The sequence below is a fragment of the Cherax quadricarinatus genome, chromosome 62, assembly GCF_038502225.1.
Source record: "Cherax quadricarinatus isolate ZL_2023a chromosome 62, ASM3850222v1, whole genome shotgun sequence".
NCBI lineage: Eukaryota > Metazoa > Arthropoda > Malacostraca > Decapoda > Parastacidae > Cherax > Cherax quadricarinatus.
In genome coordinates, this window is record NC_091353.1 from 11,242,032 (window position 1) to 11,259,501 (window position 17,470).

At 48.0% G+C, this 17,470-nt stretch overlaps 1 protein-coding gene across 1 annotated transcript in view; it reads left to right on the forward strand.

Annotated features, from left to right (window-relative positions):
* LOC128687111 (cysteine-rich motor neuron 1 protein) overlaps positions 1-17,470 on the forward strand; it is a gene marked incomplete in the record, with an annotated part of 166,032 nt that overhangs the window by 117,726 nt on the left and 30,836 nt on the right. The window contains 2 exon segments of the mRNA XM_070098432.1: positions 5,494-5,634; positions 7,652-7,770. Of these exon segments, the coding sequence (XP_069954533.1) occupies positions 5,494-5,634; positions 7,652-7,770 (260 nt within the window).

Consider the following 17,470-nt stretch of genomic DNA (forward strand, 5'->3'; position numbering starts at 1 on the left):
TTACCTTCCCTGTCTCTGTACCTGGTTCTCCCCCTCTCACTGGCTCTGTTACAAGTGTAGAGGTTCACCCTCCTCCTCGTACTGTACCTTCCTCCCCTGTTCCCTCCCAAGTTTCTTCCTCTTCTGCCACCTCCCAGGTTTCTGCCTCTTCTGTCCCCTTCCACGCTTCTCCAGTTCCCTCCACCCTTTCGCCCCCCCTACCTTGGTAGAGTCCAATACAGTTCCAATCTTTACTCATCCTCCCCCTACCATTTACAATATTGTCTCCCATACGACGTCTCTGAATTCCGAAACACTTGAAGCAATCTCTGAATATATTGCAGAGACCAAACCATCAATGGACACTGATCCACCCTCCGCTCCTTCTCTCTCCTCTGCTCCATCTGAGCAACTCCTTTCTTCACAGTGCACCGTTCCTTCACTGCTTGAACGTTTTCCACTGCCTCCGCATGTGGACTTTTCTAACCCCTCTAGTCCGTAGGAACCCTTACCTGCAGATTTCAGGTATCTTTATCATTGCCAATCATGGCTTATTTACAGTGGAATATATGCGGCCTCAGGGGTAATCGGGGTGAGCTTCAGATGTTACTCTCCCAGTTTTCCCCTGTTGGTGTTTGCTTACAGGAACCAAAATTACACTCTGCTGTTATCTCTCCCATCTCAGGCTATAATTTATTGTATTCTTCAGATCCTTTTCCTGATGGGACCTTTAATGAAAGTGCCCTTCTTCTACGCACTGATATTCCGTACCATCAGCTATTTGTTCGTACTTCGCTGCATTACACAGCAGCCCGTATCTACTTGCATAGGTGGTATACGCTCTGTTCTTTATATCTCTCTCCTTCTCGAGCATTATCTATTCTGGATATTGCCTTTCTTGTTTCATCATTACCGCCACTGATTCTGTTACTTGGTGATTTTAATGCCCACCATTTCCTCTGGGGGGGTCTCACTGTGATTCCCGTGGCATTCAGTTAGAGGCTTTTCTTGCCACCCACCCCCTCCATGTTTTAAATACAGGTACTCACACCCATTTTGATCCTCGGACTCTCACACTCTCTTGCATCGATCTCTCAGTCTGCTCTTCCTCTGCCGCATTAGACTTCACTTGGTCTGTTCTCCCGGACTTACATGACAGCAATCATTTCCCAATCATTCTTACTTCCCCTTCATATTCACCACCTCTTCGCATCCCACGCTGGCAATTTGATCAGGCAAATTGGAACCTTTACTCACACCTAACTGTTTTTAGAGAGGTTCCTTCTTCGTCCTCCATCGATGAGCTTTTACACCTCTTCTCGTCCTCCGTTTTAACCGCAGCTTCTCATTCTATACCCCAAACTTCGGGCAGGCATTCTCAGAAATGCGTGCCTTGGTGGTCTCCTGCTTGTGCTCGTGCAGTACGTTTGAAACGAGCTGCATGGGGCAGGTACCGGTACAATAGAACCACAGAGAGACTTCTTGATTTTAAGCAGAAGCGTGCAATCGCTCGCCGTGTCATCCGTGATGCTAAACGCACTTGCTGGCGAGATTATGTCTCCACCATCACCTCTGCTTCCTCTGAGTGCAGTCTGGAAAAAAGTACGAAAACTGAGTGGTAAATATTCTCCTGACCCGGCTCCTGTTCTGCGGGTTGCCGGTGTTGAAATAGCAAACCCACTAGATGTTGCCAATGAAATTGGCAATCATCTGGTCCGTATTTCTCAGGGACTCCATCTATGCCCCTCATTTCTTTCCTCAAAGTCTGCCAGAGAGTTAGCACCCTTGGACTTTTCTTCTCTCAGAGAAGAACAGTATAATGTGCCTTTTACACTTCAAGAACTGGAGGCAACACTCTCAGCTTGCCGATCATCGGCAGCTGGGCCCGACGACATTCATATTCGTATGCTACAACATTTACATCAGTCAGCCCTTGCAGTCCTATTACGCCTTTACAATCTTATTTGGTCACAAGGAGTTCTTCCACAGCTGTGGAAATCCGCCATTGTTCTCCCTTTCCGCAAACCAGGCACTATGGGACATGAAACCTCCCACTATCGTCCCATTGCTCTTACCAGTGCAGTTTGCAAAGTGATGGAACGCCTAGTAAATAGACGTTTAGTGTGGTATTTAGAGACACACAAGAGTCTCTCCACTCGTCAATATGGCTTTCGTAAGGGACGTTCTACCATAGACTGCTTACTACGCTTGGATACGTATGTTCGTAATGCCTTTGCGAATAACCACTCAGTTATTGCCATATTTTTTGACCTTGAGAAGGCATATGACACAACTTGGAGATATAATATTTTAGCCCAAGCCCACTCCTTAGGCCTTTGAGGCAATCTACCATCTTTCCTTAAGAACTTTTTAACTGACAGGCATTTCCGTGTTCGGGTTAATAATGTGCTCTCCCCGGACTTTATCCAAGCTGAAGGTGTCCCCCAGGGATGTGTTCTGAGCACAACACTTTTTCTCCTTGCTATTAATGATTTGGCCTCTAGTCTTCCATCAAATATTTGGTCATCACTCTATGTTGATGACTTCGCTATTGCCTGTGCAGGCGCTGACTGTCACCTCATTACAGTTTCTCTCCAGCATGCAGTCGACCGTGTTTCCAATTGGGCCACCACACGTGGGTTTAAATTTTCCAGCACTAAAACCCACCAAATTACTTTCACTAGATGCTCTGTCATCTCCGATCATCCTTTGTACCTCTATGGCTCCCGTATCCCTGAGCGTGATACAGTCAAGTTTCTGGGCCTCCTCTTTGATCGTAGGTTATCCTGGAAACCTCACATTACCTCTCTGAAGGCAACTTGTCACAGCCAGCTGAACCTTCTTAAAACCCTTGCTCATCTTTCATGGGGAGCTGATCGTCGAACCCTCCTTCGCCTACATTCCACCCTTATTTTATCGAAACTTGATTATGGTGACCAGATCTATTCAGCGGCATCTCCTGCTACTCTCTCTAGCCTTAACCCCATTCATCACCAAGGATTACGTTTATGCCTTGGTGCTTTTCACTCTTCCCCTGTCGAGAGCCTCTATGCAGAAGCGAACGTTCCATCCTTATCCGATCGCCGTGATGCCCATTGCCTTCACTACTATGTACGCTCTCATGATCTCCGCAATCCTTCCATTTATAGAATGGTCACTGATATTAGTAGACATTCTTTATTTGTTCGCCGCCCCTGCTTACTCCGTCCCTTCTCTCTTCGCCTTCATTCGCTCTTGTCTTCTCTTCAATTACCACCTTTCTATGTTCATGTAGCATCTCACTTTTCCCTACCCCCCTGGGAAGTTCCAGCTGTTCGAGTCTGTTCTTTCTCTCTCCCTTGCTCGAAAGCCCAACTGTCTACGGTCACTTCCCGCTCTCTTTTTCTTGACCACTTTCACTCTCATTCTCATGCCATTGCTGTGTATACAGATGGCTCTAAGTCTTCTGACGGCGTAGGATTCGCAGCAGTGTTTCCGGACAGCGTCGTACGAGGGCATTTACTATCTTCGGCTAGTATTTTTACTGCTGAATTGTATGCCATTCTTGCAGCACTTATCCGTATTGCATCTATGCCTGTGTCATCATTTGTGGTTGTCTCAGACTCCCTTAGTGCTTTACAGGCTATACAGAAATTTGATACACCTCACCCCTTAGTCCTCCGTATCCAAGTTTGGCTACGCCGCATCTTTACCAAGCATAAAGATATTGTTTTTTGTTGGGTCCCTGGTCATGTTAACGTACAGGGCAATGAACAGGCAGACACTGCTGCGCGGTCAGCAGTACATGACCTACCAGTTTCATATAGAGGTATTCCATTTACGGACTATTTTGCTGCAGTATCTTCCCACCTTCACACCCGTTGGCAACACCGTTGGTCTACTATGCTCGGCAACAAACTTCAATCTATTAAACCAAGTATAGGTTACTGGCCGTCTTCTTATCACCAGTGGCAAGGTTGGGAGACTTCTCTCTCCCGTCTTCGCATTGGCCATACTCGTCTTACTCGTGGATATCTCATGGAGAGGCACCCTGCTCCTCTCTGTGAGAATTGCCAAGCTCCATTATCAGTCAGCCACATTCTGTTGGACTGCCCACTTTATCAACGAGCACGCAAAATTTACCTCCGTCGTCGTCTTCGCTCCGCTGCTCTCTCTTTACCTTCCCGTCTCGCTGATGGACCCACCTTTCATCCAGACTCTCTCATTGACTTTTTGACAACAACTGACTTACTTCACAAATTCTGATACCTTCAGCCCTTTCTACTTCAATCTCTTGCTACCCTCTACCCCTGTACTATCCCCTGCCCCGCTGTTTTCTGTAACCTACTGATCATCCCTCCTCCCTTCTGCCATCCAATACCCTCGCTTCCTTCCCTACCCTGCAGCTCTGTATAGCCCTTGTGGCTTAGCGCTTCTTTTTGATTATAATAATAATATCAACGTTTGGGTAGCATTGATAATGGGCTGGGCAAATATTTTTGTTAGTGGGTTTGAGAAGGACTTGCCTAGTATGGGTCAGTAGGTCTTCTGCAGTGTTCATCCTGTCCTGTGTAATGGTGCATAACACTGTCCCTGCGTGTATAACACATGAGAAAATTAAGACACATGTTCAATAGTTGGGGATCCTTATTGATGAAACGTTTCGCCTACACAGTAGCCTTCTTTAGTCAGATACATAGAGGACAAGAATAAGATGAAGAGTTTGAGGTAATCAGTCCCTCATTCTTTTCTGAAGATAGATGGACTGAACACATCAACTCCAGGCTGAGGGACTGATTACCTCAAATTCCTCCTCTTGTCTTTTCTATATTGGACTAAAGAAGCCACTGGCTGACAAAACGTTGCTTCAGTAAAGATCCCCAAATGCTGCCGCACAAGTGTCTTATTCTCCCACCAGCGTATACTAGACAGTTTGTTCTCAAAACATAAGTTACACTTGAGGCCTTTCCACTATGTAATTCTCTAATGTTAAGTGAGTTTGTGTAGTGGAGACATATTTTGTAAGTGAGTTTGTGTAGTGGAGACATTTTGTAAGTGAGTTTGTGTAGTGAAGACATATTACATATTTTGTAAGTGAGTTTGTGTAGTGGAGACATATTTTGTAAGTGAGTTTGTGTAGTGGAGACATATTTTGTAAGTGAGTTTGTGTAGTGGAGACATATTTTGTAAGTTTGTGTAGTGGAGACATATTTTGTAAGTGAGTTTGTGTAGTGGAGACATATTTTGTCTGCTGGGGAAAACTTTCTTCATTTTACGAAAGAAAAAAAACAAAAGGTGACCTAAACCTGAAGTAAATGTGTGTGTGTGTGTGTGTCTGTCTGTCGGTGTCTGTCTTTCTGTCTTCACACTTCTCTACTACCATTTTGCCACTAGTGTATTTTGGTTAACTGATCTATACGGGTTTAGGACTTCCTGGCAATTAAAAAAAAAGACACCACGACATGCCAGTGAGCATGCATTCTCCATCATCATCATTATTATTATTATTAACACGAGTCTGCATCATGCCAACAGATGGACTGACGGAGGGGTTGATGCCCCGGCCCTCAGGTCGAACCCCGCTGGCTGACGATGAGGACTTCAATGACCTGCAGGAGGGCTCGGGACGACTCCCTGATGACTACTACAAGATCCTCCACGACCTGGAGGGGGCAGGTGGGAGACTCTAGAAAGATTCACATTGCAGGAGGGCCCCGCATATACAACACCCGTTCTCAGTGTTCCATGTTTATGTAGGCTTGCGGTTGAGTTGGTGTTCATTATGTTTGGTGCTTTTACTGCAGCGCCGCCATTATCAGCAGTTGATGAAACATTTCATCTACACAGTAGGCTTCTTCAGTCAAATACAAAGGTAGTAATGAAATAAAGACGATGTAATCAGTCCATCAACCTTGGAGAAAAAGTATTTGAGGTGGTCAGTCCCTCAGCCTGGAAAAAAGTTCAGCTCCATGGTGGCAGTAGTGGTGGTGATGGTAGTCTTAGTAATAGTAGAAGTAATAGTACTAAAGTAGTATTGGTGGTAGTAGTTTCAGTAGTAGTAGTAGTACAGTGGTATTGGTGGTGGTGGTAGTAATGATAATAGTAGTAGTAGTAATAGTAATATTAATAGTAGTTGTAGAAGATAGATTGATGAAAAATGCAAAATAGCTTGATAAATCAACTCTCCGAATATCATGGGGTCAGAACCCATGCCAAGCTGGTGGTAAAACTATCAGGCCAGTGTGTTGTCCACTGTACCATGCCAGCCTAATAAGGTTCCTCCAGCTAGGTATATATCTCTACACACTAGGAAGGCTAGCATGGGCCCCACTCACTTAAGATGTAAGTTCTTGTGGAAAAAAAAATCTCTCACCGGCATAGTTGGTGTCAATTATGAGGAGTTTTTCTTACCTACATTTCAGAGAACACAGTTCAAGGCAGGGGTGTGGAGTCGGAGTTGAAAGCAGTTCTTGAGTTACTGGAGTCGGAGTTGGTAAAACGTAATTAAAGGAGTCGGAGCCGGAGGTTTTACGTGTCAACTCAACAGCCCTGGTTCAAGGGACTCTAGGCATTCCCTGTATTCTTGATCCTTGACTGAATTTATATGGGCAGTGAAGGTTCTCTAGATATTCTCCAGTATTGCAGTTCCTTCTGCCTTGGAAAGGGTTGTGAATGTGCAGCAGTATTCCAGCCTAGAGAGAATGATTGACTTACACAACATTATCACTAGCTTGTTATCTGTTATATTGAAGGTTCTAGTTATTGAAACTTTCAGTTTTCTTGCAACATTGTTGTGATCCTTGAATGTAAGATCTCTTCCAGATTTTAATTCTTGAATTTTTCCTTAGCATAGTACAGCCTCTTCTCACTTAGCAACGTACTCGTTTACTGACGCCTCAGATTTATGACGGACTCTCTGACCATTATTTATACCTAAATAATGTATATTAGCGCTAAGTTCCTCTCTTCTGTTTATTTCAGTATACATTACACTACTGTATAAACATTTAAAAATATACCAGAAATATTATAAATGGTGCAAAGGTGACATTAAACGAATATCAAAGATGGTTGACACAAACCCACTACCATTATAGTATGCTCCTCACTTAGCGATGAATTCGTTTAACAACATGGTCTTAGGAATGGAATTCAGTTGTTAAATGAGGAGAGGCTGTACCTGATATTTGACCTTATTGAACATATCATTGTTTTCTGTGGCCCACTGGAAGACTTGGTTTATATTTTCTTGAAGATCTGAATACCACCCTCATACAAACTCTAATATTATCTCTAGTATTATGTCTATTATTATCTTCAATGTTATTGTCAATATCTTGTGAGTGTCACAATAATTTTATTATAGTAATGTAGTCACTATTATTTATAAATGTGAAAATAAGTCAAAATGTTTGTAAGTCTTGATATTGTGTTATTGTTTGCACACACAATGGTGTGATCATTGTTTTAGTGATGAGAAAACTGTCACCACTGTTGTCAGACTTCAAGACCTGTGTCTGTCATGTGGGGATGTCTTGATGCTGATGAAGGGCTTGGGATCCAAGGAATTGGGGGCCCCCCCATCCCTCCTTCAAATCAAATTATATTGCCTGCCATCTCTTAATGTATTACCCTTTAGGGTTTAGCACTTCTCCATGATAGGAACCCGTAACCGATGTGTGTCTTTTTTCAGGCTCCCGGGATGATGAGAGGAAAAACGAGAGGGACAACTGGGAGAACGAGACTCACCACCCCATATCAGCGGACTTTTGCACTTCACCTTGCAGAAAGTCTTGTCCACATGGGTACAAGGTATGCAGCACTTGTAGACAGGGCTGGATAAAGGCATGGGCTTTAGAGGCTGCAGCCCAGGAGACCTCCACCAGCTGGATGGCCTCTGCCAGCTGGAGGACCTCTGCCAACTGCTGGAGGGCCTTTGAAAGCTGAAGGGCCTCTGCAAGCTGGAGGGCCTCCACCAGCTGGAGGGCCTCCACCAGCTGGAGGGCCTCCACCAGCTGGAGGGCCTCCACCAGCTGGATGGCCTCCACCAGCTGGAGGGCCTCCACCAGCTGGACGGCCTTCACCAGCTGGACGGCCTCCACCAGCTGGACGGCCTCCAGTGATGTTCTCTACAATTTACTGATGTTTTGGAGAAATTTGTTTCCAAGAATTACACAAAGTAAATGTTTCAATTTTAATTCTTGTTAGCACCTGACAGTACCTGTAGCCCAGGGACCTGACAGTACCTGTAGCCCAGGGACCTGACAGTACCTGTAGCCCAGGGACCTGACAGTACCTGTAGCCCAGGGACCTGACAGTACCTGTAGCCCAGGGACCTGACAGTACCTGTAGCCCAGGGACCTGACAGTACCTGTAGCCCAGGGACCTGACAGTACCTGTAGCCCAGGGACCTGACAGTACCTGTAGCCCAGGGACCTGACAGTACCTGTAGCCCAGGGACCTGACAGTACCTGTAGCCCAGGGACCTGACAGTACCTGTAGCCCAGGGACCTGACAGTACCTGTAGCCCAGGGACCTGACAGTACCTGTAGCCCAGGGACCTGACAGTACCTGTAGCCCAGGGACCTGACAGTACCTGTAGCCCAAGGACCTGACAGTACCTGTAGCCCAGGGACCTGACAGTACCTGTAGCCCAGGGACCTGACAGTACCTGTAGCCCAGGGACCTGACAGTACCTGTACCCCAGGGACCTGACTACCTGTAGCCCAGGGACCTGACAGTACCTGTAGCCCAGGGACCTGACAGTACCTGTAGCTCAGGGACCTGACAGTACCTGTAGCCCAGGGACCTGACAGTACCTGTAGCCCAAAGACCTGACAGTACCTGTAGCCCAGGGACCTGACAGTACCTGTAGCCCAGGGACCTGACAGTACCTGTAGCCTAGGGACCTGACAGTACCTGTAGCCCAGGGCCCTGACTACCTATAGCCCACTGACCTGACAGTACCTGTAGCCCAGGGACCTGACAGAACCTGTAGCCCAGGGACATGATGGTACCTGTAACCCAGGGACCTGACAGTACCTGTAGCCCAGGGACCTGACAGTACCTGTAGCCCAGGGACCTGACAGTACCTGTAGCCCAGGGACCTGACAATACCTGTAGCCCAGGGACCTGACAGTACCTGTAGTCCAGGGACGTGATGGTACCTGTAGCCCAGGGACCTGACAGTACCTGTAGCCCAGGGACCTGACAGTACCTGTAGCCCAGGGACCTGACAGTACCTGTAGCCCAGGGACCTGACAGTACCTGTAGCCCAGGGACCTGACAGTACCTGTAGCCCAGGGACCTGACAGTACCTGTAGCCCAGGGACCTGACAGTACCTGTAGCCCAGGGACCTGAAAATACCTGTAGCCCAGGGACCTGACAATACCTGTAGCCCAGGGACCTGACAGTACCTGTAGCCCAGGGACCTGACAGTACCTGTAGCCCAGGGACCTGACAGTACCTGTAGCCCAGGGACCTGACAATACCTGTAGCCCAGGGACGTGATGGTACCTGTAGTCCAGGGACGTGATGGTACCTGTAGCCCAGGGACCTGACAGTACCTGTAGCCCAGGGACCTGACAGTACCTGTAGCCCAGGGACCTGACAGTACCTGTAGCCCAGGGACCTGACAGTACCTGTAGCCCAGGGACCTGACAGTACCTGTAGCCCAGGGACCTGACAGTCCCTGTAGCCCAGGGACTTGACAGTACCTATAGCCCAGGTACCTGACAGAACCTGTAGCCCAGGGACATGATGATACCTGTATCCCAGGGACCTGACAGTACCTGTAGCCCAGGGACCTGACAGTACCTGTAGCCCAGGGACCTGACAGTACCTGTAGCCCAGGGACCTGACAGTACCTGTAGCCCAGGGACCTGACAGTACATGTAGCCCAGGGACCTGACAGTACCTGTAGCCCAGGGACCTGACTACCTGTAGTCCAGGGACCTGACAGTACCTGTAGCCCAGGGACCTGACAGTACCTGTAGCCCAGGGACCTGATGGTACCTGTAGCCCAGGGACCTGACAGTACCTGTAGCCCAGGGACCTGACAGTACCTGTAGCCCAGGGACCTGACAGTACCTGTAGCCCAGGGACCTGACAGTACCTGTAGCCCAGGGACCTGATAGTACCTGTTGCCCAGGGACCTGATAGTACCTGTAACCCTGTAGCATTTATTGTGGTGGAGGCCAAAAAGAAAAACTAGAAAAGCTAGATAGAGCGATTGATAAACAAGGGTTGAGGCTCGACTGTTCGTCACTGTAGGAGTTGCCAGCAGTCACCGGTTTCTTCAACACGCAAGTTATACTTTTGTATCAATCAAATAACATATTACTCGGGTAGAATTTTCCAGTAGATCCTTCATGTGTTAGCCCAAATCACCGACCAGTATGTTTTAAATAAGTGACCCACTGATCAGATCAGACTGGCTCCGAACCCTTGACTGGACTGAACCCTCGACTGGTCGAACCCTTGGCCGGTTTCAAATGGATTCGTTGGACAATAAAGCAGACTGTAAATGGATGGGGTTGTAGGCGCCCTTATAAACACAAACAATAAATATAAAACAAACTCCAGGAGCGTACTCCGGTAAGCTGTCCTGATATAAAAGTACAGTTAGAAATAGAAATACAGATAGCTAGAGCTTTACTTAAAGAGGTTATTAATAGAGTATTCAAGAGGTTGCTAGTAGAATTACAGTAAATCAACCATTCAAATCATTATGAAGCTGTGTGTAGTCTGCAATAAATCAAACAAACGGGCTTCCACATGGATAAATTGTCATTTTTGTGGAAATTGGTGTCATGCCCCTTGTGCAGATATCCAAGAACTAGCTACAAGCAGTATTAAAACAGGGAAGTGTTTTTGGGTATGCCCAAAGGAGATAAATCTGTGGACTAAAATCACAAGGGTATTAAAAGAGGATAACATCAAAGCTGCTTTCATAGACAACCTGGAAGCTTTCTACAATAGATGGGAACATAAAAAGTCTGGGCTGAATGGTACTGCCCTTGATACTGGCCATGTAGTCAGAAACTGTAAGGCTGGAGGTGATGTCCTGGTAGTCAGTAAATGTGGGGCTGATAGTGCTGTCCTGGGAGACAGTAATGGTGAAGCTGGAGGTGCTGTCCTGGGAGACAGTAATGGTGAAGCTGGAGGTGCTGTCCTGGGAGACAGTAATGGTGAAGCTGGAGGTGCTGTCCTGGGAGACAGAAATGGTGAAGCTGGAGGTGCTGTCCTGGGAGACAGTAATGGTGAAGCTGGAGATGCTGTCCTGGGAGACAGTAATGGTGAAGTTGGAGATGCTGTCCTGGGAGACAGTAATGGTGAAGCTGGAGGTGTTGTCCTGGGAGACAGTAATGGTGAAGCTGGAGATTTTGTCCAGGTAGTCGGGAATTATACGCAGGAAGGAATACATATAAATGACCTCATAGGGGACAGGAGCTGTAGTGGGGAAACAAGTGTAGTCAAACATAAGATAAAACCAATATTGCAAACAAGAAATACAACAGGAAATAGCAAACAAGAGGACTCCACTAGCAATAGTGAGGATATATTACCAAAAACAACTGGTGGGAGCTCCATTGTTGGTGCTAGGGAAGATAGGAATAAGACAGGTAAACATGCACCAACAGGGAATACAGTCACAGAAACCCAAGGCAAACGGAAACCAAGCCTGTGCACATACTATGCACTTGGTATTTGCAGACATGGGAAATCTGGAAAAACAGATGGGACGTGCAACTATGACCACCCTAGAAAATGCCGTGCCCATATGACAACAGGAAAATGCAAACTCCCTTCCTGTAAGCTTTTTCACCCTGAAATGTGTACCTACGCAGTACAGGAAAGACTGTGCTATAACTTAAATTGCCAGGCACACCATCTAAAGGGGACAAAAAGATACAAAACATCCAGGCCATGGGAAAACCTGGGTAGCCACACCCACTCAAGAGGGAGAGGTTTTTTAGTGCCAGGAAGGAAAAAAAACTTGCAGGAAATGGCAGAAATTGTACACCAAATTCAGTCATTCCTGGAGTGGAACCACAGTCGATGGCCTCCACTCCAAACCAACAGATACAGATACTAATGCCGGAAAAAAAATCCCCCCTCCAGTACCAACAATACCACCAGTCCGATGACATTCTTCTTTGCAAATATACAGGGTCTAAAGCCAGCAACAAACAACAAAATACCTTTCATCCGTGGACTGCTTGCAGAGGCAAAGGCAATGTTCGCGGCTTTCACTGAGACCCACATAAAGGATCACTTAGACAACGAAATATGGATCCCAGGTTACAACCTATACAGATGTGACAGAGTGAACAGGCAAAAGGGGGGGGGGGGTTGGCCTGTACATTGCAGAGTCACTTGTTTGCACAGAACTGCTTAATGCCTCAAATGATGTAGTGGAAGTTTTAGCAGTAAAGGTCGAGAACCAAAACCTAGTCATTGTGGTAGTCTACAAGCCTCCGGATGCAACATCCCAGCAATTCCAGGAACAGCTGTTAAAAATTGACCACTGTCTGGAAAATCTTCCAGCTCCTGCACCCAACATCTTGCTCCTGGGGGATTTCAACTTAAGGCACCTAAAATGGAGGAATATAGCAAATAATATTGTTGCAGTAATAACACCAGGAGGCAGCTCTGATGAAAACTCACACTCACACGAGCTTTTAAATCTCTTTACAAAATTCAATTTAAACCAGCAAATAATAGAGCCTACTGGAATGGAGAATACACTAGACCTCATCTTCACTAACAATGATGATCTGATAAGAAATGTCACCATATCAAAAACAATATACTCAGATCACAACATAATTGAGGTTCAGACATGTATGCACAGAGCCCCAGACCGACAAAATGAGATTAGTCACAAGGGAGCATTCACCAAATTCAACTTCAATAACAAAAACATAAAGTGGGACCAAGTAAACCAAGTCCTAACCGATATAAGCTGGGAAGATGTACTAAGCAACACAGACCCCAACTTATGCCTAGAACAGATTAACTTGGTGGCACTCGATGTATGCACAAGGCTTATTCCTCTAAGAAAAAGGAGGAATAGATGTAAAATAGAAAGAGACAGGCGCTCTCTTTACAGGGGACGGAAAAGAATAACAGAGCGGTTAAAAGTGGTCAATCTATCTGAAATGCGTAGGGAGACACTGGTCAGAGAAATAGCAAGCATCGAACTTAAGCTAAAGGAATCTTATAGAAGTCAGGAATCGCGGGAAGAACTAAAAGCCATAAATGAAATCTAAAGAAACCCAAAGTATTTCTTCTCCTATGCCAAATCAAAGTCGAGAACAACGTCCAGTATTGGGCCCTTACTTAAACAAGATGGGTCCTACACAGATGACAGCAAGGAAATGAGTGAGCTACTCAAGTCCCAATATGACTCAGTTTTTAGCAAGCCACTAACCAGACTGAGAGTCGAAGATCAAAATTAATTTTTTATGAGAGAGCCACAGAATTTGGTTAACACAAGCCTATCTGATGTTATCCTGACGCCAAATGACTTCGAACAGGCGATAAATGACATGCCCATGCACTCTGCCCCAGGGAGAGGGAGCATGGACACGGGGGTCGTCCCACAGTTACTAAAAACAACAGACATAGCCCCACTCCACAAAGGGGGGAGTAAATCAACAGCAAAGAACTACAGACCGATAGCACTAACATCCCATATCATAAAAATCTTTGAAAGAGTCCTAAGGAGCAAGATCACCACCCATCTAGAAACCCATCAGTTACACAACCCAGGGCAACATGGGTTTAGAACAGGTCGCTCCTGTCTGTCTCAACTATTGGATCACTACGACAAGGTCCTAGATGCACTAGAAGACAAAAAGAATGCCGATGTAATATATACAAACTTTGCAAAAGCCTTCGACAAGTGTGACCATGGCGTAATAGCGCACAAAATGCGTGCTAAAGGAATAACAGGAAAAGTCGGTCGATGGATCTATAATTTCCTCACTAACAGAACACAGAGAGTAGTAGTCAACAGAGTAAATTCCGAGGCAGGCACGGTGAAAACCTCTGTTCCACAAGGCACAGTACTCGCTCCCATCTTGTTCCTCATCCTCATATCTGACATAGACAAGGATGTCAGCCACAGCACCGTGTCTTCCTTTGCAGATGACACCCGAATCTGCATGACAGTGTCTTCCATTGCAGACACTGCAAGGCTCCAGGCGGACATCAACCAAATCTTTCAGTGGGCTGCAGAAAAGAATATGAAGTTCAACGATGAGAAATTTCAATTACTCAGATATGGTAAACATGAGGAAATTAAATCTTCATCAGAGTACAAAACAAATTCTGGCCACAAAATAGAGCGAAACACCAACGTCAAAGACCTGGGAGTGATCATGTCGGACGATCTCACCTTCAAGGACCATAACATTGTATCGATCGCATCTGCTAGAAAAATGACAGGATGGATAATGAGAACCTTCAAAACGAGGGATGCCAAGCCCATGATGACACTCTTCAGGTCACTTGTTCTATCTAGGCTGGAATATTGCTGCACGCTAACAGCACCTTTCAAGGCAGGTGAAATTGCTGACCTAGAAAATGTACAGAGAACCTTCACGGCGTGCATAATGGAGATAAAACACCTCAATTACTGGGAGCGCTTGAGGTTCCTGAACCTGTATTCCCTGGAACGCAGGCGGGAGAGATACATGATTATATACACCTGGAAAATCCTAGAGGGACTAGTACCGAACTTGCACACGAAAATCACTCACTACGAAAGCAAAAGACTTGGCAGACGATGCAACATCCCCCCAATGAAAAGCAGGGGTGTCACTAGCACGTTAAGAGACCATACAATAAGTGTCAGGGGCCCGAGACTGTTCAACTGCCTCCCAGCATACATAAGGGGGATTACCAACAGACCCCTGGCAGTCTTCAAGCTGGCACTGAACAAGCACCTAAAGTCGGTTCCTGATCAGCCGGGCTGTGGCTCGTACGTTGGTTTGCGTGCAGCCAGCAGTAACAGCCTGGTTGATCAGGCTCTGATCCACCAGGAGGCCTGGTCACAGACCGGGCCGCGGGGGCGTTGACCCCCGGAACTCTCTCCAGGTAAACTCCAGGTAGCCCATGGACCTGACAGTACCTGTAGCCCAGTGACCTGACTACCTGTAGCCCAGGGACCTGACAGTACCTGTAGCCCAGGGACCTGACAGTACCTGTAGCCCAGGGACCTGACAGTACCTGTAGTCCAGGGACATGATGGAACCTGTAGCCCAGGGACCTGACAGTATCTGTAGCCCAGGAACCTGACAGTAAATGTAGCCCAGGGACCTGACAGTACTTGTTGCCCAGGGACCTGATGGTACCTGACAGTACCTGTAGCCCATGCACGTGACAGTACCTGTAGCCCAGGGACCTGACAGTACCTGTAGCCCAGGGAACTGACAATACCTGTAGTCCAGGGACATGATGGTACCTGTAGCCCAGGGACCTGACAGTACCTGTAGCCCAGGGACCTGATGGTACCTGTAGCCCAGGGACCTGACTACCTGTAGCCCAGGGACCTGACAGTACCTGTAGCCCAGGGACCTGACAGTACCTGTAGCCCAGGGACCTGACAGTACCTGTAGCCCAGGGACATGATGGTACCTGTAGCCCAGGGACCTGATAGTACCTGTAGCCCAGGGATCTGATGGTACCTGTAGCCCAGGGACCTGACTACCTGTAGCCCAGTGACCTGACTACCTGTAGCCCAGGGACCTGACAGTATCTGTAGCCCAGAGACCTGACAGTACCTGTAGCCCAGGGACCTGATGGTACCTGACAGTACCTGTAGCCCAGGGACCTGATGGTACCTGACAGTACCTGTAGCCCATGGACCTGACAGTACCTGTAGCCCAGGGACCTGACAGTACCTGTAGTCCAGGGACATGATGGTACCTGTAGCTCAGGGACCTGACAGTACCTGTAGCCCAGGGACCTGATGGTACCTGTAGCCCAGGGACCTGACTACCTGTAGCCCAGGGACCTGACAGTACCTGTAGCCCAGGGACCTGACAGTACCTGTAGCCCAGGGACCTGACAGTACCTGTAGCCCAGGGACCTGACAGTACCTGTAGCCCAGGGACCTGATGGTACCTGACAGTACCTGTAGCCCATGGACCTGACTACCTGTAGCCCAGGGACCTGACAGTACCTGTAGCCCAGGGACCTGACAGTACCGGTAGCCCAGGGACCTGACAGTACCTGCAGCCCAGGGACCTGACAGTACCTGTAGCCCAGGGACCTGACAGTACCTGTAGCCCAGGGACCTGACAGTACCTGTAGCCCAGGGACCTGACAGTACCTGTAGCCCAGGGACCTGACAGTACCTGTAGCCCAGGGACCTGATGGTACCTGACAGTACCTGTAGCCCATGGACCTGACTACCTGTAGCCCAGGGACCTGACAGTACCTGTAGCCTAGGGACCTGACAGTACCTGTAGCCCAGGGACCTGACAGTACCTGTAGCCCAGGGACCTGACAGTACCTGTAGCCCAGGGACCTGACAGTACCTGTAGCCCAGGGACCTGACAGTACCTGTAGCCCAGGGACCTGACAGTACCTGTAGCCCAGGGACCTGACAGTACCTGTAGCCCAGGGACCTGACAGTACCTGTAGCCCAGGGACCTGACAGTACCTGTAGCCCAGGAACCTGACAGTACCTGCAGCCCAGGGACCTGACTACCTGTAGCCCAGGGACCTGACAGTATGTGTAGTCTGGAGACCTGACAGTACCTGTAGCCCAGGGGCCTGACAGTACCTGTAGCCCAGGGACCTGACAGTACCTGTAGCCCAGGGACCTGACAGTACCTGTAGCCCAGGGACCTGACAGTACCTGTAGCCCAGGGACCTGACAGTACCTGTAGTCCAGGGGTCTCACAGTACCTGTAGCCCTGGGACCTGACAGTATCTGTAGCCCAGGAGCCTCACAGTACCTGTAGCCGAGGGACCTGACAGTACCTGTAGCCCAGGGACCTGACTACCTGTAGCCCAGGGACCTGACAGTACCTGTAGCCCAGGGACCTGACTACCTGTAGCCCAGGGCCCTGACAGTACCTGTAGCCCAGAGACCTGACAGTACCTGTAGCCCAGGGACCTGACAGTACCTGTAGCCCAGGGACCTGACAGTACCTGTAGCCCAGGGGCCTGACAGTTCCTGTAGCCCAGGGACCTGACAGTACCTGTAGCCAAGGGACCTGACAGTACCTGTAGCCCAGGGACCTGACAATACCTGTAGCCCAGGGACCTGACAGTACCTGTAGCCCATGGATCTGACAGTACCTGTAGCCCAGGGGCCTCACAGTACCTGTAGCCCAGGGACCTGACAGTACCTGTAGCCCAGGGGCCTCACAGTACCTGTAGCCCTGGGACCTGACAGTAACTGTAGCCCAGGAGCCTCACAGTACCTGTAGCCCGGGGACCTGACAGTACCTGTAGCCCAGGGACATGACAGTACCTGTAGCCCAGGGACAT